The sequence below is a fragment of the Heterodontus francisci genome, chromosome 2 (assembly GCF_036365525.1).
Source record: "Heterodontus francisci isolate sHetFra1 chromosome 2, sHetFra1.hap1, whole genome shotgun sequence".
NCBI classification, from domain to species: domain Eukaryota; kingdom Metazoa; phylum Chordata; class Chondrichthyes; order Heterodontiformes; family Heterodontidae; genus Heterodontus; species Heterodontus francisci.
The window spans coordinates 196,305,697-196,329,789 of NC_090372.1; the positions used below are offsets into that span (position 1 = coordinate 196,305,697).

General features: G+C 45.8%; 1 protein-coding gene across 1 annotated transcript in view; it reads left to right on the top strand.

The window, feature by feature from the left end:
* Positions 1 to 24,093, top strand: part of lmbr1 (limb development membrane protein 1) — a 283,776-nt gene that overhangs the window by 8,733 nt on the left and 250,950 nt on the right. The window contains exon 2 of the mRNA XM_068015009.1: positions 4,407 to 4,479. Within this exon, the coding sequence (XP_067871110.1) occupies positions 4,407 to 4,479 (73 nt within the window). The remainder of the gene's footprint in view (positions 1 to 4,406; positions 4,480 to 24,093) is intronic.

The window sequence follows — 24,093 nt, forward strand, 5'->3', positions numbered from 1 at the left end:
TGTTCAGTACATTTTGCAACTCCTCAGATAATGAAGTAGCTTATGCTTGCATGCTGGAACACCTGGACAGCATTCAGCCTTGGGCAGATAAGTGCCAAGTAATCTTGCCTGGCATTTAACCACATCCCCATGTCATTGAATGATCATTGTTTAGAGATACAGCACTGAAACAGGCCCTTCGGCCCACCGAGTCTGTGCCGACCATCAACCACCCATTTATACTAATCCTACACTAATCCCATATTCCTACCGAACATCCCCACCTGTCCCTATATTTCCCTACCACCTACCTATACTAGTGGCAATTTATAATGGCCAATTTACCTACCAACCTACAAGTCTTTTGGCTTGTGGGAGGAAACCGGAGCACCCGGAGAAAACCCACGCAGACGCAGGGAGAACTTGCAAACTCCACGCAGGCAGTACCCAGAATTGAACCCGGGTCGCTGGAGCTGTGAGGCTGCAGTGCTAACCACTGCGCCACTGTGCCGCCCATGAATGCCCCACCATCAACCTTCTGGAGTTCACCATTGAACAGAAACTTCAATTGCATCAGCCACATGAATACTTTTGTCTACAAGAACAGATCAGAGGCTGGGTATTCTGTGGTGTGTAACATGCCTCCTGAGCCCCAAAAACCCTTCCTCCATCTCCAAGGCACAAGTCAGGTGTATGATGGAATAATGTGATCGGCTCAGGAAGGTTTACTTTTTTTGGACCTTTTAAAAACCAGTGAGTTGGACAAAGAGTAGGCACTTTGGAAATTTTGAAACTTGGACCTGATCTGCCTTGAGATTAGAGAAAAAGACCTCTCTCTGTAAAGGAAACTTGCATCTCTTGAAAAGAAACCCTGTATAGAAAGGTGACAGATTCCTATTGTCTCCTGTCTCTGAAGAATTCTTGCATCCCGTGTGGTTCCTGTTGCCTCCTGTGTTTTGGGAAATTCTGGAACCTGAAGAAATCTTCTACTGCTATGAATCCTAAGCAGACGTGTTGCTACATCCCTGCTGAAAGACATATGTGATGCCTGCTGCAGCCAAATTGCCTTGAACAGACTGTTCATCAACCTCGCTTGGAGAGACCGCGAGTGACATCCGACCATTCGACTCTGGGACACCTCACCCAACTGACTATTTTCCTACCAGAATTATTTTATTATTCCTTTTATTCATATGCAACAGATGTAAATCAAAACCCTTTTTTCCCGGTTAACCGTTTTTTTGAACGTAAGTGTGTGTGCGCATGAGGGCTAGGGAAATTAGCTTTCATATATATGGATTTATCTCATTAGTGGTTAAGACTTTTCTTTGCTAATAAATAGTTAATGTTTTAAAAAATAACTGGTTGGCGTGCTGTATTCTAGGGGACAAATAGAGTTTTAATTGGCTATTCTTCAGTAGGTGGGAAAATTCGTTGATATACTGTGACCTGTTGAGAAGTGGTACTGAATTAACAGTGCATTTCTCCCACCTTGGTTGTGACCAGGTGCACTGCAGCAACTTGCCAAGGCTTCTTTGGCACCTCCGCAAATCCATAACCTCGACTATTTTATTCATTCATGGGATGAGGGCATTGCTGGCTAGGCCAGCATTTATTGCTCATCCCTAATTTCCCTTGAGAAGGTGGTGGTGAGCTGCCTTCTTGAACCGTTGCAGTCCATGTGGGGTAGGTACACCCATAGTGATGTTAGGAAGGGAGTTCCAGGATTTTGACCCAGCGACAGTGAAGGAACGGTGATATAGTTCTAAGTCAGGATGGTGTGAGACTTGGAGGGGTACTTGCAGGTAGTGGTGTTCTCATGTATTTGCTGCCCTTGTCCTTCTAGTTGTTAGAGGTCGCAGGTTTGGAAGGTGTTGTCTAAGGAGCCTTGGTGCGTTGCTGCAGTGCATCTTGTAGATGGTACACACTGCTGAATGGGGTGCCAATCAAGTGAGCTGCTTTGTCCTCGATGGTGTTGAGCTTCTTGAGTGTTGTTGGAGCTGCACCCATCCAGGCAAGTGGAGAGTATTCCATCAAACTCCTGACTTATGCCTTGTAGATGGTGGACATGCTTTGGGGAGTCAGGAGGTGAGTTACTCGCTGCAGGATTCCTAGCCTCTGACCTGCTCTTGTAGCCGCGCTATTTATACTCCAGTTCAGTTTCTGGTCAATGGTAACCCCTAGGATGTTGATAGTGGGGGTTTCAGCAATTGTAATGCCATTGAAAGTCAAGGGGAGATGGTTAGATTCTCTCTTGTTGGAGATGGTCATTGGCTGGCACTTGTGTGGCGCGAATGTTACTTGCCACTGATCAGCCCAAGCCTGGATATTGTCCAGGTCTTGCTGCGTTTCGACATGGACTGCTTCAGTATCTGAGGAGTCACGAATGGTGCAGCACAGTGTGCAATCATCAGCGAACATCCCCACTTCTGACCTTATGATTGAAGGAAGGTCATTGATGAAGCAACTGAAGATGGTTGGGCCTAGAACACTGCCCTGAGGAAGTCTTGTAGTGATGTCTTGGAGCTGAGATGACTGACCTCCAACAACCGCAACCATCTTCCTTTGTGCTAGGTATGACTCTAACGAGCGGAGAGTTTTCCCCCCACCATTCCCGTTGACTTAAGTTTTGCTAGAGTTCCTTATTGCCATAGTCTGTCAAATGCTGCCTTGATGTCAAGGGCAGTCACTCTCACCTCACCTCCTGGAAGGACAAGGTTAGCAGGTGCATGGAACACCACCACCTACAAGTTGCAACCTGACTTGGAAATAGATCACCGTTCATTCATTGTTGCTGGGTCAAAATCCTGGAAATTCCTCCGGAGCAGCACTATGGGAGTACCTTCACCCAATGGACTGCTGCAGTTCAAGAAGGCACCTCATCACTACCTTGACAAGGGCATTGGGGATGGGCAGTAAATGCTGGCCTTGCCAACGATGCCTACATCTAATGAATTAATAAAATAGCAGAGAAGGCTAACCTCCGCCCTTGCTTTTTCTGATTTACAACATGACAAAACTACGACAGGTGGCATTCTGTGTGAGGTCCTTTACTTTGGATCTACGAAAGACGCATTGGAATATTTAGCTTAACGATGGAAGTCTATGAGATGTGATGGTGGAAAGGGATTTAGGTGTCCATGTGCACCAATCACTAAAGGTTAGTGTGCAGATACAAAAAGTAATCAAAACAACTAGTGGATTGTTGGCCTTAATCTCAAAGGGATTGAAATTCAAAAATAAGGAAGTCATGTTTTGGTTGTCGTGTGTTGGCCAAATGCAGTCTGGAATAGGTCCATTTGGCTTTGGTGCGAGTAAATTACAGATTTCCCAGAATGATACTAAGGCTTTAAAGGCTAAATTGTGAGGTTGCATAGACTAGGTCTATATCCCTTGAGGTTAGAAGGTTGAGGGGTAATCCAATTAAAATAATAAAAGGATTTCACAGAGTTGAAACAAACTAGTTCCTCTGGTGCAAAAAGCCAGAACAAGGGAGCATAATCTTGAATAAGAGCTGGGCAATGAAGGAACTTGAGGTGGTTGTTTTTCACACAACTGGTGGTGGAAATCTGAAACTCTCTCCCCAAATGACTGGATGCTGAGTCAATTGAAATTTTCAAGACTGTGATTGTTAAATGTATTAAATAAAGGTGTCAAGGGATATAGAGCAAAGATGGGTAAATGGAGTTGAGGTGCAGATCCCCCATGATCTAATTGAAGGGGCTAATTTGCTGACTGTAGGAATGTTTGCCTCCCAGTTTCACCAAAGCCTTGGGCAGATCTCTTTTAATGCAATTATGTCACGCCGTTACATTTTGAACCTCTAACCCACCGGTTTTACAAAATATACTTGGCATATTTGCACACACACACAAATCAACCTGTTTCTATCTGTTTGGCAAACTACGTCTTATTAGTTTCAGGTTGCAACTCGGAAGCACACAGCATTTTAAACTCGTTTTGCATCTGTAATGAAATGCGACTTCCAGAGTCTTTATGCATTTTAATGTTTTTACTTGGTCTTCTTTGGTATTTCTCCTAAGTTATGAGTTTTTTTCCAATAAGGACAGGAGTGTTGTACCATGTAACATGTATTCTTTAAATTTTAAGCTCTGTCTTTTCCAGTTCACAAATACTGATTTGTTAAGTAAGCAGCATTCTTCAACATTATGTTTAGCGAGGGAAATTTGCAAATTGGAACATTGGCACATTGGCTTCAGACTGGAAGTTAGAGGTGCAAGTCAGAAATGCTGAGAATTTTCAAGCATGTTTGCATTTGTAATAGGCTATATTGCAGTGTAAGTGTGATATGCTGTTTTAAACAAATTCCAATAAATATATGAAATAAGAATAGTCATTTTTTTAGAAATGCTGGTCACTGCTCAAGATGTATCTGATGAATGCTGTTTTGTTCTGTTTTCTTTCAGATTTGTTTCTTTTTGTTTGCTATTCTGTACACAATCTCCTACTTCATTATCACCAAATACAAGAGGAAACCAGGTTAGTAGAAATTTGCATTCATACAATGTTAAAAATGTGCCAATAATTGAAGGTTGAAATTGTAAGTGGTGGAAAGACTTTGGGGAATTTGAGAGGTGAGTCACTCACCACAGAATATTAAACTTCTGACCTGCTCAGATTTGAGGATGGTGTTGCCAAGGGGCGGTGGTTAGACTCACTCTTGTTGGAGATTGGTACTTGTGTAGTGTGAAGATTACTTGTCACATATCAGCCCAAGCCTGGATGTTCAAATCTTTCTGGAGTCTCCTCTTCTGTTGAAGCCCTCCTCTATATCTTCATTGCCTTCAGTTTGATATCTTTAGTACTCATTGTTGGGCCTCTGAACTCCACTTTACACAGACTCTGCAACTTGCTTTTGTTGTGTTGCTTTTATATATCGTTCTTATTCTTTTTCTCATTTGTTCCCTCCATGTTGTCTGTCAGAATAGTGGCTGCACTTCAGAAGTAATTCCTTGACTGTGAAGCACTTTGTGATGTCCTTAGGCCTTGGTAAGCATTTCTATAGATGAATGTCTGTTTCTTTCTTTCTGTCCAGCTCTATCCATCTGGTTTCTTTCTTGCCCAGAGCAATGAGAATTTGCTGGCCAAAATTATGAATGATATATTGCATGACTGTCATCTTAGTGCATTATCGATTCCCAATCTCTTCAACTTCCCTGAAGCTTTCAATATGGTTCAACGAGCTTTTTCATTCGTATCTTTTTTTTCATTTGCTTACGTGGCAGTCTTCCATTCCTACCTGTTGCACATTGCATAGCACTACCTCTCCATTTTTTTTCCTTCAGTGACCTAACAGTCACCTCCAGTGTACCCAAGGTTTCATCTTTGGTCTGTTCTGTTTCTTACCGTCATTGCAACAATATCACAAGGGACAGCTTCTGTTTACCTCTTGACAACCATCTTAGCTATCTGCTAGTGTACTCAATTTCATCGTCGTTAGCTGAACCATCTGTTTACTTGTCTGATATTGTTGAGTACGAGAGAACATTCTCTAGCTGAACACGAGCAAGACTGAAGCTATTCTTTTGAGTTCCCATCAGAAACTTGGCATGTTACACCCTAATTTCTGTTGTTCTTGTGCAGGCGGAATCAAAACGTCTGCGATCATAGAATGTTTAAGGCACAGAAAGAGGCAACTTGGCCCATCGTGTCTGTGCCGGCCGAAAAATGATCCACCTATTCTAATCCCACCATCCAGCATTTGATCAGTAGCCCTGCAAATTACAGCACTTGAGGTGCATATCCAGACTGCTTTTGAATGAGTTGTGGGTTTCTGCCTCAACTACCCTTTCAGGCAGTGAGTTCCAAACTCCCAGCACCCTCTGGGTGAAAAAGTTTTTCCTCATTTCCCCTCTAATTTTTCTGCCAATCATTTTAAATGTATGCCCCCTCGTCACTGATCTCACTTGTTTGGCCTCCTTGTCTCGAGAGACAATGGGTAAGTGCCTGGAGGTAGTCAGTGGTTTGTTGAGCAGTGCCTGGAGTGGCTATAAAGGCCAATATTAGAGTGACAGACTCTTCCACAGGTGCTGCAGGAAAAATTGTTTGTCGGGGCTGTTAGACAGTTGGCTCTCCCCTTGCGCCTCTGTCTTTTTTCCTGCCAACTACTAAGTCTCTTCGACTCGCCACACTTTAGCCCCACCTTTATGGTTGCCCGCCAGCTATGGCGATCGCTGGCAACTGACTCCCACGACTTGTGATCAGTGTCACATGACTTCATGTCGCGTTTGCAGACGTCTTTAAAGCGGAGACATGGATGGCCGGTGGGTCTGATACCAGTGGCGAGCTCGCTGTACAATGTGTCTTTGGGGATCCTGCCATCTTCCATGCGGCTCACATGGCCAAGCATCTCAAGCGCCGCTGACTCAGTAGTGTGTATAAACTGGGGATGTTGGCTGCCTCGAGGACTTCTGTGTTGGAGATAAGGTCCTGCCACCTGATGTCAAGGATTCTCCGGAGGTAGCGAAGATGGAATGAATTGAGACGTCGCTCTTGGCTGACATACGTTGTCCAGGCCTTGCTGCCATAGAGCAAGGTACTGAGGACACAGGCTTGATACACTCTGACTTTTGTGTTCCGTGTCAGTGCGCCATTTTCCCACACCCTCTTGGCCAGTCTGGACATAACAGTGGAAGCCTTTCCCATGCGCTTGTTGATTTCAGCATCGAGAGACAGGTTACTGGTGATAGTTGAGCCTAGGTAGGTGAACTCTTGAAGCACTTCCAGAGCGTGGTCGCCGATATTGATGGATGGAGCATTTCTGATGTCCTATTCCCATGATGTTCGTTTTCTTGAGGCTGATGGTTAGGCCAAATTCGTTGCAGGCAGCCGCAAACCTGTTGATGAGACTCTGCAGACACTCTTCAATGTGAGATGTTAATGCAGCATCGTCAGCAAAGTGGAGTTCCCTGATGAGGACTTTCCGTACTTTGGTCTTCGCTCTTAGACGGGCAAGGTTGAACAACCTGTCCCCTGATCTTGTGTGGAGGAAAATTCCTTCTTCTGAAGACTTGAACGCATGTGAGAGCAGCAGGGAGAAGAAAATCCCAAACAGTGTGGGTGTGAGAACACAGCCCTGTTTCACGCCACTCAGGATAGGAAAGGGGTCTGATGAGGTGCCGCTATGCTGAATTGTGCCTTTCATATTGTCATGGAATGAGGTGATGATACTTTGTAGCTTTGGTGGACATCCGATCTTTTCTAGTAGTCTGAAGAGACCACGTCTGCTGACGAGGTCAAAGATTTTGGTGAGATCAATGAAAACAACGTAGAGGGGCATCTGTTGTTCACGGCATTTCTCCTGTATCTGACGAAGGGAGAACAGCATGTCAATAGTCAATCTCTCTGCACGAAAGCCACACTGTGCCTCCAGGGTAGATGCGCTCGGCCAGCTTCTGGAGCCTGTTTATAGCGACTCGAGCAAAGACATTCCCCACTATGCTGAGCAGGGAGATTCCACGGTAGTTGTTGCAGTCACCGCGGTCACCTTTGTTTTTGTAGAGGGTGATGATATTGGCATCGCGCATGTCCTGAGGTACTGCTCCCTCGTCCCAGCACAGGCAAAGCAGTTCATGGAGTGCTGAGAGTATAGCAGGCTTGGCACTCTTGATTATTTCAGGGGTAATGCCGTCCTTCCCAGGGGCTTTTCCGCTGGCTAGAGAATCAGTGGCATCACTGAGTTCCGATTTTGTTGGCTGTACGTCCAGCTCATCCATGACTGGTAGAGGCTGGGCTGCATTGAGGGCGGTCTCAGTGACGACATTCTCCCTGGAGTACATTTCTAGGTAGTGCTCAACCCAGCGGTCCATTTGCTTGCGTTGGTCAGTGATTGTGTCCCCTGATTTAGATTTGAGGGGGGCGATCATCTTGATGGTTGGCCCAAAAGCTCTCTTAATGCCATCATACATTCCTCTGATGTTTCTGGTGTCGGAGGCCAGCTGAATATGACTGCATAGGTGTTGCCAGTAGTCATTTGCGCAGCGCCTGGCTGTTCTTTGTGCAGTGCTTCTGGCTGCTTTAAGTGCTACGGATGTTAACTCGCTGGGAGTTTTCTTGTAGTTCAACAGTGCAAAGCGCTTAGCGACTATGACAGGTTCCAGCTCTTCAAAATGAGATTGAAACCAGTCTGCATTTCTCTTCACACGTTTGCCATAGGTGGTCAAAGCTGACTCATAGATGGCGTCTCTGATGTGGGCCCACTTGGTCTCAGCATCCCCTGTGGGAGTGTTTTGAAGGGCTTTTACAAGTGAATTTAGAAATTTTTGTAACAGCCTTGGATAAGAAATTCTGCTCGTGTTGATGCGCGGGTGGCCCTTCTGCTTGGAGTGAGGCAGTTTCTTTGGTTTGAGTCTAACCTTGCTGCACACCAGGGAATGGTTGGTGTCGCAGTCCGCACTGTGGAAGCTGCGTGTTATTTGAACACTGTTTAAGGAGGCTCGCCTTGTGACGATGAGGTCCAGCTGGTGCCAACGACGTGATCTTGGGTGCCTCCATGAAACCTGGTGACAGGGTTTAGTGTGAAAGAACGAGTTGGTGATGCAGAGGTTATGATAGGTACACAACTCAAGCAGTCTCTGTCCATTCTCATTCATCCTTCCAACACCATAGCGCCCAAGGCAGGAGGGCCATGAGTCATGGTTGGCCCCAACCCTGGCATTAAAGTCCCCCAGCAGGAACAAGTGTTCGGTGTTGGGGATGCTACTAATGATATTATGGAGTTCCTCGTAGAACTGGTCTTTAGCTTCAGGAGGGGAGCCGAGTGTTGGAGCATAGATGCTGAGTAGGTGTACTGGACCAGAGGCGGTGAGCAGTCGGATGGACAGTGTGCATTCCGAGCCATTTGAGGGAGGCTCTATCATGCTGAGCAAGGAGTTTCTGATGGCGAAGCGCACTCCATGCTGTCTTGGTTCTTCAGGATCCCTACCCTGCCAGAAGAAGATGTTGTCTTGCTCTGTTAGAGATCCACTCGCAGGGAGGCGTGTCTCCTGAAGTGCTGCAATATCTACATTGAGTCTACTGAGCTCGTTGTTAATGATGGCGGTCTTCCGAGAATCGTTGATTTGTGTAAGGTCTTCTGACAGGCCAGGACACACAGTTCTGACATTCCAGCTTGCAAAACGAAGGGCTGGTACCTTCTCTCCTTTTTACGTGCTGTTTGGTGCAGTGTTGCAGTCCACTTTTCGGGCAATGACCCTGAGCTCCAAGCACCCATTGAAGCAGGTAGACTGTGGCGGGACAGAACCTTATTGACCGGGGGCTGCCCGGCTGACCGGGCGGTAGTTGTCCATTGAGGTGCGATGACCTCTCCCACCGACGAAGGCAACCCGTGGTGCCCAATCTCTACGCCAATTGAGCTGGACTTATAACCCGTAGCTGCTGCGTTCCGTTTTGTTTCGGTCGCTGTGAGGCGACTATGGAGTGACCTCTCCATGGCGCATGCCTGGAATGTATGGACGTTGAGAGTTGCCCAAGCGTCAAACCCCCCCTTTCGGCCTTTCTGGTGGGGTCCAAAAGAGTGCAGAGCATGACGTTTGGCACCGGTATGGCTGCAGGAACTGCCGGAAACATGCCGAAGGTGACAGATGACCGCCTACGGGGTTCCGCTCCGGATTTTGTGTTAGGGTTTACTCCCTTAGCCTTGGTCTCTCCCGAGAGGCCCACAAGGCAGTGGGGTTGTTTGGACCCCTACACAGGGGTAGGGGGGGGTGCGAGGGGGAGGGGTGGAGGTAAGGTGCTAAGGTGAATAGACCCTTCACCTCCACTCTAACTAGGCCCCTCAAAATTTTGTACATTTCAGTCAGATCTTCCCTCAGCCTTCTTTGTTCCAAGGAAAACAACCCCAGCCTATTCAATCTTTCCTCATAGCTGCATTTTTCCAGTCCTGGCAACATACTCGTAAATCTCCTCTGTACCCTGTCTAGTGCAATTACATCCTTTCTATAATAGGGTGACCGGAACCGCACACAGTACTCAAGTTGTGGCCTAACCAATGGGTTATCCAGTTCTAGCATAACCTCCCTGCTCTTGTATTCTATACCTCGATTAATAAAGGAAAGGATTCCATATGCCTTCTTAACCACCTTATCGTCCTGTCCTGCTACCTTCAGGGATCTGTGGACATTCAGTCTGAGGTCCCTCACTTACTCTACACTTCTCAGTATTTTCCCATTAATCGTGTGTTCCTTTGCCTTGTCTGACGTCCCCAAATGCATCAGCTCATACTACTCCCGGTTGAATTCCATTTGCCACTTTTCTGCCCATCTGACCAGACCATCAATATCTTCCAGCAGTCGACAGCTATCCTCCTTGCTATCTACCACATGGCCAATCTTTGTATCGTCTGCAAACCTCTTGATCATGCCTCCTACGTTTACGTCCAAATTGTTAATATATACCACAAAAAGCAGGGGATCTAGTACTGAGCCCTGTGGAACACCACTGGAACCAGCCCTCCAGTCGCTAAAACAGCTGTCAACAATTGACCTTTGTTTGCTGCCACTGAGCCAATTTTGTATCCACCTTGCTGCATTTCCCTGGATCCCATGGGATTTTTTTTTAAACCAATCTGCCATGTGGGATCTTGTCAAAAATCTTGCTAAAATCCATGTCGACCACATCAACTGCATGACCATCATCTATCTTCCTTGTTACGTCAAAAAATTCAACCAAGTTGGTCAAACAAGATCTTCCCTTAACAAATCCATGCTGACTATCTTTGATTAACCTTTTGCCTTTCTAAGTGACCGTTTATCCTGCCTCTCAGAATTTTAAACAGAGGTACAACATTAGCAACAAAAACAAGAAATGCTGGATTCACTCAGCAGGTCTGGCAGCATCTGTGGAAAGAGAAGCAGAGTTAACGTTTCGGGTCAGTGACCCTTCTTCGGAACTGACAAATATTAGAAAAGTCACAGATTAACATATTGTTTGCCTTTGCTCCGTGACCTTTTGGTCAGCTATGTGGCCTGGTCCAATCTGCACCTTCTCCTTTGTTATCTCTTGCCCAACCCCCACCTCACTTGTTTATAATCTGTGACTTTTCTAATATTTGTCAGTTCCGAAGAAGGGTCACTGACCCGAAACGTTAACTCTGCTTCTCTTTCCACAGATGCTGCCAGACCTGCTGAGTGAATCCAGCATTTCTTGTTTTTGTTTCAGATTTCCAGCATCCGCAGTATTTTGCTTTTATTTTAGTGTACAACATTAGCAGTTCTCCAGTTGTCTAGCACCACACCTGTATCCAGTGAGGACTGGAAAATGATGGTCAGACCCTCTGCTATTTCCTCTCTTACTACTTTTAACAGCCTGGGATACATTTCAGCTGGTCCTGGTGATTTATCAACTTTCAAGGATGCTAATTCCATTAATACTTCCTTTCTCCCTATGTTTAGCACATCCAATACTCCCCCTCCTTAACTTCAATATCTGCATCGTCCCCCTCTTTTGTGAAGACAGACGCAAAGTCTTCATTAAGAACAATACCAACATCTTCTGCCCCAGCACATAGGTTGTCTTTTTGGCCCTACTCTCTCCTTAGTTATCCTCTTACTCTTAATGTATTGATAAAACATCTTTGGGTTCACCTTGCTTTTGCTTGCCAATATTATTTCATGTCCCCTCTTTGTTTTCCTAATTTCCTTTTTTGATTTCTCCCCTCCACTTTCTATATTCCTCGTGACATTCTGTAGTATTGAGTTCTTGGTGTTAGACATAAGCTTTTGTTTTCTGCCATATCTTACCCTGTAGGCTCCTTGACATCCATGAGGCTCTAGATTGGCTGTCTCACCCTTTTTCTTTGTGGGAACATGTTTATTCTGAACCCCTTGAATCTCCCCGTTGAATGCCTCCACTGTTCTGACTTACCTTCAAGTACCTTCAATCCACTTTCGCTAAGTCATTCCTCAGTTCAGTAAAATTGACTTTGTCCCAATTGAGAACTCTTAACTCCTGTTCTATCTTTGTCCTTTTCCATAATTATGTTAAAACTGACTGAATTATGATCACTACCACCAAAATGCTCTCCCACTGCCACTCCTAACACCTGCCCATCTTCATTTCCTAAAACTAAGTCTAAAGCTGCACCCTCTCTTGTTGGACTTGCTACATACTGGGCAAAAAAGTTCTCCTGAATGCACCTCAAAAGTTCTGCTCCCTCAGTTCCTTTCACACTGAAACTATCTCAGTTAACATTGGGGTAGTTAAAATCCCCTCCTATAACTGCCCAATTGTTCTAGCACTTCTCAGAGATTTGCCTGCATATCTGCTGTTCCATCTCCCTCTGCCTGTTTGGGGGGTCTATAGTACACTCCCAGCAGCGTGACTGCCCCTTTTTTGTTCCTTATCTCAATCCATATGGCCTCATTTGATGAACCTTCCAACATATCATCCCTCCTCACAGCTCTAATAGTTTCCTTGACCAAAATTGGCACTGCCCCGCTTTTCTTATCCCCCTCCCTATCGCATCTGTCACCAGGAATGTTGAGCTGCCATTCCTGTCCCTCCTTACACCATGTTTCTTTAATGGCTATGATATCATACTGCCACGTGTCTATCTGTGCCCTCAGCTCATCTGCTTTATTTGCAATACTCCTTGCATTGAAATAGATACCCTTGACCACTGCCAGACTCTTTTTTTTTTTAAATTTTCTAACCTTTGTTTCCTCTATCTTCCAGACTCATCCATTTTAATTTTCTGCCTTCCGTTTTCATTTTTGATTTTGTCCCAACTGAGTCTGATCTCAGGTCCCCATTCCCCTGCCAAACTAGTTTAAATCCTCCCCACAGCACCAGCAAAACATCCCACAAGGAACTCAGTCCCGGCTCTGTTCAGGTGCATCCCGTCTGGCCATCTCCTCCAGAGCTTGTCCCAATGTCCCAGGAATCTAAAGCCATCTCTGTGACCTTTGTGACTCCTGCATAACCATCCAGTCCATCCATAAGTCCTCCTCTTTATCTTCATTGCCTTCAGTTTGACTTCTGTGCTCCTTTGCTGGGCCTCTGAATTCCACCTTAAACTCTACAACTTGCTTTTATTACGTTGTGCTTATTTGTTATCCATGTTATTCATTTCCATTTGTTTCCTGGACACTGTCAAGTTGATGGCCTTGAGGCCAGCCACTATACTACTAGCGAAAAACCATTATTCTGTAAGTCCCACAGTGAAATCAGAAGCTGGTGATGGCAAGATCCTGTAAACAGGCAAAGGGGGCTGCCCTGTTTATTGATGGAGAAACTCAAAAATTGGGCTTTAAACTCCTTGAAAAAAAAAAGGGGCACTCCAAAAAAAAAAAAAAAAATTATGTGGAAAATCATGCTAGTGTTAAGGAAGTCTGCAAATGGGCAAGGAGATCTTGGGTACCCTGTTTATTTGGCACAAAGTCAAAAACCTAAAAATTGAAAAAAAAAGTGACCAGTGTCTGCAACTACATCGTGATGGGTAATTTACATTGAAGCCTTTCCATACTGATTTTCTAGGGAGTTCCAATAGTAAAGTCAACATATAAAATATGTTTGTGCTGTGGAAGTAAGGTTTGTGCACAGAAAGTACGTGTGCCAAATATTTGAGAGGTGGTTGGCCACTTCAAATGTATGTTATTGCAATTGGAGGCCAGTCTAAATGTATAGATATATTTAGAAATCTCAGACTAGCATTCTTCTCTAAGTATGTTTAGAGGGCAACTTCTTGAAAGACAGACATAACACAAAATAAAATAACCATGCAACTGCTTCCCTTTTTCTGAAAGTGATCAAATAAGGTAAATATTGCACAGAGAAGCTGAAGTCTGTCAGACTGCATGAGAAGCCGGTTAATTTGCTCCGGCATTTGAGCTTGGCGAGTCAACTTAAATTTGCTGCATTGGGTTAAAGAGGTCTTGACCAAGTATATTTTGTGTTTTAAATTCTGTGGAAAGTAAATCATCTGCAGGTGTGAAAGTTGCATTCATGTTTCTCTTTGTTATTAGAACAGATCCAAAAATTTGAGCTGGTTATTCTGGCAGGGAATTTCTGTAATGTTGGTTGGGGCAGGAGATTTTAACTGCCCCATGCCGTATCAGATATGTCTTGCACCATCTCTCAGTTCACCAGTTTATCTTGCATCACTGTACCCAGTTCATTCAGTCGAGGTCTTGTGGAGCTCCTTAGGTCATAAGAAATCTTCCATTGTGTATGCACGAGTCTTGGCACTCATCAGTACTTCGCCTATTCTTTTTTGTATTCATGGAGGAAACACGAGTTAAAACACGTTATTCAAGTGCAAGCTGCTATATTGTCCACAGCTGGTTATTGGTTTAATGGGAATGAATTGGAATGGGGCCTGATATGAATGGAATTCCTGGTGAGGTTCTGTGTGGATACCATTACTGTTCATTATCTTTAGTGATTTAATGAGGTCACTTTTGGAAGTATTTATAAATGTGCAGATGAAAAACAAGTTAGTGATTTAGACTAAATCAGTAGGCTTGGTAACCAAAACAGTAACCTGATTTGCAGGCTGATTTTAGATGTTGCTTTATTGGGCCCATGTCTGGCAGATGTCCTGTATTTGGGTTTTGACACTCCAGGCATGTTTATACGATATAATAGTACCCATTCAGAGTAACCCGGAATTTAGGGAGGTAGTCACACTGCAGGTTTGGAGCGTGCAGGCAGAGAGGGAATGGGTGACCATCAGAAAGTCTAGGAGCACCAAGCAGATCGTGCAGGAGTCCTATGAGTATATCTTGCTCATGAACAGGTTTTACATTTTGGATGCTGGTGAGGACGATGGTTCCTCAGAGGTATGTAGCAAGAGCCAAGTTCGGGACACCACAGGTGGCTCAGCTGCACAGGCAGGAAGGAAGAAGAGTGCAAGAGAAATAGTGGTAGGGAATTTGATAGGGGAACAGACAGGCGTTTCTGCAGCCATAGATGTGACTCTCGGATGGTATGTTGCCTCCCTGGTGCCAGGGTCAAGGATGTTACAGATGCTGCAGGACATTCTTAAAGGGGAGAGTGTTCACATTGGTACCAATGACATAGGTAGAAAGAGGGATGCGATCCACAAAGCAATTTTTAGGGAGCTATGTAAGACATAAAAAAACACAACTTCAAAGGTAGTAATCTCTGCATTACTTGCAATGCCATGTGCTAGTGAGCATAGAAATAGGTTAGAGCTGATGAATGTGTGGCAGGAAGGAGGGCTTTAGATTCCTGGGGCATTGGGACCAGTTCTGAGGGAGGTGGGACCTGTACAAGCTGGATAGGTTTCACCTCAATAGGGCCGGGACCGATATTCTTGCCGGGAGCTTTGCTCATGCTGTTGTTGGGCACGGTTCAAATTAGTTTGGTAGGGGGATGGGAACTTGAGGCTAAATTCAGATGGGACAAAATCAGAAATGGAAAGAACAAAGTTAGTGAGTGAGTCTAGAAGACAGAGGAAACTAAGGATAGAAAATAAAGGAGAGAGTTTGGCAGTGCCCAAGGGTATATACTTTAATGCAAGGAGTATAGCAAACAAAGCAGACAAGCTGAGGGCACAGATAGAAACATGGCAGTATGATATAGCTATTACAGAAACATGGCTTAAAGAAGGAAAGGAATGATAGCTCATTGTTCCTACTACAGGGTTTTCAGACGTGATAGAGAGGGGGATAAAAAGGGAGGGTGGTGGCAATTTTGGTTAGAGAAGCAATTGCAGCTGTGAGGAGGAATGATCTGTTTGAAGGATCATCAATTGAAGCCATCTGGATTGAGCTTAGGAACAAAAAAGGGGCAGTCACACTGCAGGGAGTGTACTGTAGACCCCCAAACAGTCAGAGGGAGATAGAAGAGCAAATATGTAGGCAAATCATTGAGAAATGCAAAAACAATAGGACTGTAATAGTAGGGGATTTTAACTGCCCCAATATTAACTCGGATCGTTTTAGTGTGAAAGGAATGGAGGGAGCAGAATTCTTGAGGTGCATTCTGGAAAATTCTTTTGCCCAATATGTAGCAAGCCCAACAAGAGCGGGTGTAGTTCTGGACTTAATAGAACATAGAACAGTACAGCACAGTACAGGCCCTTCGGCCCACGATGTTGTGCCGAACCTTTAACCTACTCTAAGATCGAACTAACTACCTACCCTTCATTCTACTATCATCCATGTACCTATCCAAGAGTCACTTAAATGTCCCTAATGTATCTGCTTCTACTACCACCACTGGCAGCGCATTTCACGCACCCACCACTCTCTGTGTAAAGAACCTACCTCTGACATCACCCCGAAACCTTCCTCCAATCACCTTAAAATTATACCCCCTGGTGATAGCCCTTTCCACCCTAGGAAAAAGTCTCTGGCTATCCACTCTATCTATGCCTCTCATCATCTTGTACCCCCCTATCAAGTCACCTCTCATCCTTCTTCGCTCCAATGAGAAAAGCCCTAGCTCCCTCAATCTTTCTTCGTAAGACATGCCCTCCAGTCCAGGCAGCATCCTGGTAAATCTCCTCTCCACCCTCTCTAAAGCTTCCACATTCTTCCCATAATGAGGCGACCAGAACTGAACACAATATTCCAAGTGTGGTCTAACCAGGGCATTATAGAGCTGCAGCATAACCTCGTGGCTCTTAAACTCAATCCCCCTGTTAATGAAAGCCAACACCCCATACGCCTTCTTAACAACCCTATCAACTTGGGTGGCAACTTTGAGCGATCTATGGACGTGGACACCAAGATCCCTCTGTTTCTCCACACTGCCAAGAATCCTGTCTTTAAGCCTGTATTCTGCATTCAAATTCGACCTTCCAAAATGAATCACTTCACACTTTTCCAGGTTGAACGCCATCTGCCACTTCTCAGCCCAGCTCTGCATCCTGTCAATGTCCCGTTGCAACCTACAACAGCCTTCCACACTATCCACAACTCCAGCAACCTTTGTGTCTTCGGCAAACTTACTAACCCAGCCTTCCAATTCCTCATCCAAGTCATTTATAAAAATCACAAAGAGCAGAGGTCCCAGAACAGATCCCTGCAGAACACCACTGGTCACCGAGCTCCATGCTGAATACTTTCCATCTACTACCACCCTCTGACTGCTATGGGCCAGCCAATTTTGTATCCAGACAGCCAACTTTCCCTGTATCCCATGCCTCCTTACTTTCTGAATGAGCCTACCATGGGGAACCTTATCAAACGCCTTGCTAAAATCCATATACACCACATCCACTGCTCTTCCTTCATCAATATGTTTTGTCACATCTTCAAAGAATTCAATAAGGCTTGTGAGGCATGACCTGCCCCTCACAAAGCCATGCTGACTGTCGCTAATCAAACCATGCTTTTAGGTAATGAAGCTGGGTCCGTGGAGGGAGTGGCAGTGGGTGAGCATTTTGCTCTTAGTGATCATAATTGAGTTAGTTTTAACATAATTATGAAAAGGCTGCATTTTCTGACACAACCACTAGGTGGCGCAGTACTAGCACATGCGTAAATCTACTGAAATGTCATTGTCTGCGATGTCTCAGGCAGCTGCCAGTAATAAAGATGGCACTGCTCAATTTATCACAAAAAACAAATTCAACCAGAAAATTCCCTCAGTGATTTTCATCGTCGCCTCCATCCCACCCCGAACAGTTCCCCACTCTCTCCTGCCATCGTGCATCTCTTCACCGCTCCCTTCTGCACCCATTTTCTCACTGCTCGCTCCTCGCTGCCTTCCCTTAGCCACCTGCTCCCGGCCACTCTGCACCCCGCCTCTGGCCCCATCACTTCCCTCCACAGGCTCCCATGTCTCCCCGTCACCCCTCATGGCGCGCCTTGCTTCTTCATGCAGTGCGGCGGGAAACGATTGGCCGAGGGGAGAGGGGGAGCAGCGGGAGGCCTGGAGTGAACGGCTGAGGGAGTGAAACAGCGAGGGGGTGGGGGCAGAGCGGATGGTGGGATGAGGGGGAAGCAGCGAGGGCGTGTGCGAGTATCTGAGGGGGGTGGGAGCAGCAGCCGGGGGTGGGGGAATTGAGTGAGTGGCTGAGGGAAGGCAGCGGTTTGGCGGGGAGCAAGTAGGGAGAAGCGTCGATTGAAGTGGGGATGGTAGGAGGGAGTGGGGTCCTGTTCGGGTGAATGGAGACGGCTATTGAGGGGTGAGGACGTCATTGCGTGGTGATGTCACGCGTGCATATTGGCAAGCTGGCAAATGTTTGCACGTACTGATGACCGTGATCGCTCTGCGCATGCTTTGAGTTGTCAGGAGTCACTTTGTTATGGAAAAAGACAGAGATAGGGCAGGAGTTTGCATCATCATTGCTACAGGTGAGGTCCCAGAGGACTGGAGAATAGCCAATGTTGTTCCTTTTTTTAAGAAGGGTAGCAGGGATAATCCAGGAAACTATAGGCCAGTGAGCCGGTGGTAGGGAAATTATTAGAGAGGATTCTTCAGGACAGGATTTACTCCCATTTGGAAACAAATGGACTTATTAGCGAGAGGCAGCATGGTTTTGTGAAGGGGAGGTCGTGTCTCACTAATTTGATTGAATTTTTTGAGGAAGTGACAAAGATGATTGATGAAGGAAGGGCAGTGGATGTTATCTATATGGACTTCAGTAAAGCCTTTGACAAGGTCCCTCATGGCAGACTGATACAAAAGGTGAAGTCACATGGGATCAGAGGGGAGCTGGCAAGATGGATACAGAACTGGCTCGGTCATAGAAGACAGAGGGTAGCAGTGGAAAGGTGCTTTTCTGAATGGAGTGATGTGACTAGTGGTGTTCCGCAGGGATCAGTGCTGGGACCTTTGCTGTTTGTAGCATATATAAATGATTTGGAGGAAAATGTAGCTGGTCTGATTAGTAAGTTTGCGGGCGACACAAAGGTTGGCGGAGTTGCAGACAGTGATGAGGATTGTCAGAGGATACAGCAGGATATAGATCGGTTGGAGACTTGGGCAGAGAAATGGCAGATGGAGTTTAATTCGGACAAATGTGAGGTAATGCATTTTGGAAGGTCTAATGCAGGTGGGAAGTATACAGTAAATGGCAGAACCCTTAGGAGTATTGACGGGCAGAGAGATCTGGACGTACAGGTCCACAGGTCACTGAAAGTGGCAACGCAGGTGGATAAGGTAGTCAAGAAGGCATACGGCATGCTTGCCTTCTTCGGTCGGGGCATAGAGTATAAAAATTGGCAAGTCATGCTGTAGCTGTACAGAACTTTAGTTAGGCCACACTTAGAATATTGTGTGCAATTCTGGTTGCCACACTACCAGAAGGACGTGGAGGCTTTGGAGAGGGTACAGAAGAGGTTTACCAGGATGTTGCCTAGTCTGGGGGGCATTAGCTATGAGGAGAGGTTGGATAAACTCGGATTGTTTTCACTGGAACGACGGAGGTGGAGGGGCGACATGATAGAGGTTTACAAAGTTATAAGCGGCATGGACAGAGAGTGGATAGTCAGAAGCTTTTTCCCAGGGTGTAAGAGTCAGTTACTAGGGGATATAGGTTTAAGGTGAGAGGGGCAAAGTTTAGAGGGGATGTGCGAGGCAAGTTCTTTACACAGAGGGTGGTGAGTGCCTGGAACTTGTTGCTGGGGGAGGCGGTGGAAGCAGGTACCATAGAGACGTTTAAGAGGCATCTTGACAAATACATGAATAGGATGGGAATAGATGGATACGGACCCCGGAAGTGCAGAAGGTTTTAGTTTCGGCAGGCATCAAGATCGGTGCAGGCTTGGAGGGCTGTGCTGTACTGTTCTTTGTTCTTTACTAAACAGAGGAGTGATTTAGCAAAAGTAAACTGGAAACAGCTACTTGAAGGTAAATCAGTGTCAGAGCAGTGGGAGGCATTCACAGGGGAGATTTAGGGGTTTCAGAGTAAACATGTTCCCACAAAGAGAAAGGGTGGGATGGTCAAATCTCGAGCTCCCTGGATGTCAAGGAGCTTACAAGGTATGATGAAGCAGAAAAGGAAAGCTTATGTCAGACACTGAGAACTCAATGCTACAGAAAGCCGTGAGGAATCACGAAAGCGGAGGGGTGAAATCAAAAAGGAAACTGGATAAGGAAAGATAGGGCATGAAAGAATATTGGCAAACAAAATCAAGGAGAATTTAAAAATGTTTTATCAGTACATTGAGAATAAGAGGATAACTAAGGAAAGAGTAGGGCCCATAAACGACCAAAAAGGTAACCTATATGTGGAGGCGGAAGATATGGGTCTGATTCTTAATGAATACTAACATCTGTCTTCACAAAAGAGGGGGACGATGCAGATATTGTAGTTAAGGATGAGGAGTATTAAGTATCGGATGTGATAAACATAGGGAGAGAGGAAGTATTAAGGGAAATAGCATCCTTGAAAGTTGATAAATCACCAGGGCCGGATGAAATGTACCCTATGCTGTTAATAGAAGCCAGGGAGGAAATAGCGGAAGATCTGACCGTTATTTCCAATCTTCACTGGATACAGGTGTGATGCGGGAGGATTGGAGAACTGCTAACGTTGTACCTTTTGTTGAAAAAGGGAGCGAGGCATAGACCAAATAACTACAGGCTAGTCAGTCCAACCTTGGTAGTGGGCAAATTATTGGAATCAATTCTGAGAGACGAGATAAACTGTCACTTAGAAAGGCACAGGTTAATCAAGGATAGTCAGCATGGATTTGTTAAGGGAAGGTTGTGTCTGACTAACTTGGTCAAATTTTTTGAAGAAGTAACGAGGAGGATTGTTGAGGATAGTGCAGTTGATGTGGTCTACATGCATTTTAGCAAGGCTTTTGACAAGGTCCCAAATGGCAGATTGTTTTTTTAAAAAAAAGCCCACGGGATCCAGGAGGATGTAACAAGCTGTATACAAAATTGGTTCCGTGGCAGGAAACAAAGGGTAATTGTTGACGGGTGTTTTTGCGACTGGAAGGCTGTTTCCATTGGTGTTCCGCAGGGCTCATAGAACATAGAACATAGAAAAATACAGCACAGAACAGGCCCTTCGGCCCACGATGTTGTGCCGATCCTTTGTCCTCTGTCAAGGACAATTTAATCTATACCCCATCATTCTCCTTTATCCATATACCTATCTAAAAGCCGTTTGAAAGTCCCTAAAGTTTCTGACTCAACAACTTCCCCAGGTAAGGCATTCCATGCCCCGACCACTCTCTGGGTAAAGAACCTTCCCCTGACATCCCCCTTATATCTCCCACCCTTCACTTTAAATTTATGACCCCTTGTAACGCTTTGCTCCACCCGGGGAAAAAGTTTCTGACTGTCTACCCTATCTATTCCCCTGATCATCTTATAAACCTCTATCATGTCACCCCTCATCCTTCTCCGTTCTAATGAGAAGAGGCCTAGAATGTTCAGCCTTTCCTCGTAAGACTTATTCTCCATTCCAGGCAACATCCTGGTAAATCTCCTCTGCACCCTCTCCAAGGCTTCCACATCCTTCCTAAAATGAGGCGACCAGAACTGCACACAGTACTCCAAATGAGGCCTTACCAAGGTCCTGTACAGCTGCATCATCACCTCACGGCTCTTAAATTCAATCCCTCTGCTAATGAACGCTAACACCCCATATGCCTTCTTCACAGCCCTATCCACTTGAGTTGCAACTTTCAACGATCTATGCACATAGACCCCAAGGTCTCTCTGCTCCTCCACATGCCCAAGAACCCTACCGTTAACCCAGTATTTTGCATTCGTGTTTGTCCTTCCAAAATGGACGACCTCACACTTTTCAGGGTTAAACTCCATCTGCCACTTTTCAGCCCAGCACTGCAACCTATCCAAGTCCCTTTGCAGACGACAATAGCCCTCCTCGGTATCCACAACTCCACCAACCTTTGTATCATCTGCAAATTTACTGACCCACCCTTCGACTTCCTCATCCAAGTCGTTAATAAAAATCACAAACAGGAGAGGACCCAGAACTGATCCCTGTGGCACGCCACTGGTAACTGGGCTCCAGGCTGAGTATTTACCATCTAAGACCACTCTCTGCCTTCTATCAGTTAGCCAATTCTTAATCCAACTGGCCACATTCCCCACTATCCCATGCCTCCTGACTTTCTCCATAAGTCTACCATGGGGGACCTTATCAAATGCCTTACTAAAATCCATGTACACCACATCCACTGGTTTACCCTCATCCACTTGCTTGGTCACCTGCTCAAAGAATTCAATCAGGCTTGTGAGGCAAGACCTACCCCTCACAAAACCGTGCTGACTGTCCCGAATCAAGCAGTGTCTTTCCAGATGCTCAGAAATCCTATCCCTCAGCACCTTTTCCATCAACTTGCCTACCACCGAAGTAAGACTAACTGGCCTGTAATTCCCAGGGTTGTTCCTATTCCCTTTCTTGAACAGGGGCACAACATTTGCCACCCTCCAATCACCTGGTACCACCCCCGTCAACAGAGAAGATGAAAAGATCATTGCCAGCGGCTCTGCAATTTCATCCCTTGCTTCCCATAACATCCTTGGATATACCCCGTCAGGCCCGGGAGACTTGTCTATCTTCAAGTTATTCAAAAACCCCAACACATCTTCCCTCCTAACGAGCACTTCCTCGAGCTTACCAGTCTGTTTCACACCGTCCTCTTCAGTAATACACCCCTTCTCATTCGTAAATACCGAAGAGAAGTACTCATTCAAAACCTCACTTATCTCTTCCGGCTCAACACACAGTCTCCCGCTATTGTCCTTGACTGGACCTACGGTCCCCCTAGTCATCCTCATATTTCTGACATACGCGTAAAAGGCCTTGGGGTTTTCTTTTATCCTACCCGCCAAGCATTTTTCATGCCCTCTCTTAGCTCTCCTAATCCCTTTCTTCAGATCCTTCCTGGCCATCTTGTATCCCTCCAGAGCTATGCCTGTGCCCTTTTTCCTCAACCTTATATACGCATCCTTCTTCTTCCTAACAAGACTCTCAACCTCTCTTGTCAACCACGGTTCCCTCACATGACCATCCCTTCCCTGTCTGACAGGGACATGCTTATCAATGGCCCCTACTATCTGCTCCTTGAAAAAGTTCCACATTTCGACCGTGCCCTTCCCTGCCAGCATATGCTCCCAACTTATGCTCCTCAGTTCCTGCCTGACAGCATCATATCTACCCTTCCCCCAATTGTAAACCTTGCCCTGTTGCACATACCTATCCCTCTCCATTACCACAGTGAATGCTACAGAATTGTGATCACTATCTCCAAAGTGCTCGCCCACCAACAGCTCTATCACTTGCCCTGGTTCATTACCTAGTACCAAATCCAATATTGCCTCCCCTCTGGTCGGGCAGTCTACATACTGAGTCAGAAAAGCTTCCTGGACATACTGCACAAACACTACCCCATCCAAACTATTCGATCTAAAGAGTTGCCAATCAATATTTGGGAAGTTGAAATCCCCCATAATTACTACCCTGTGACTTCTGCTCCTTTCCAAAATCTGTTTCCCAATCTGCTCTTCCACCTCCCTGCTGCTATTGGGGGGCCGATAGAAAACTCCCATCAAGGTGACTGCTCCTTTCCTGTTCCTGACCTCAACCCACAGTGCCTCAGTCGGCAGATCCTCCTCGAAAATTCTTTCAGCAGTTGTTACACTATTTCTTTTACCACCATTCCTAATCTTATGAAAACATCTATAACCAGGTACCTCCAAGAACCATTCCTCCCCCTCACCTATCCACGTTTCAGTGATGGCCACAACATCGTAGTCCCAAGTGCCCATCCACGCCTTCAATTCACTCACCTTATTCCTGATGCTTCTTGCGTTGAAGTATACGCACTTTAACCCTTCTCCGTGCCCATCTGTCCTCTGCGACAGTGCTACCTTCCCCAATACCTCACTACACTCTTTGTCTTTCTGAGTGGACCCACTGGTCCCTGGACTACAAGTCCGGTTCCCATCCCCCTCCCAAACTAGTTTAAACCCTCCCGAACAGTACTAGCAAACCTCCCTCCCAGGATATTGGTGCCCCTCTGGTTCAGATGCAGCCCGTCCTGTTTGAACAGGTCCCATCTTCCCCAGAATGCAGTCCAATTATCCAAGAACTGGAAGCCCTCTCTTCTACACCATTCCTGCAGCCACGTGTTCAGCTGTGCTCTCTCCCTATTCCTAGCCTCACTATCACGTGGCGCCGGCAACAAACCA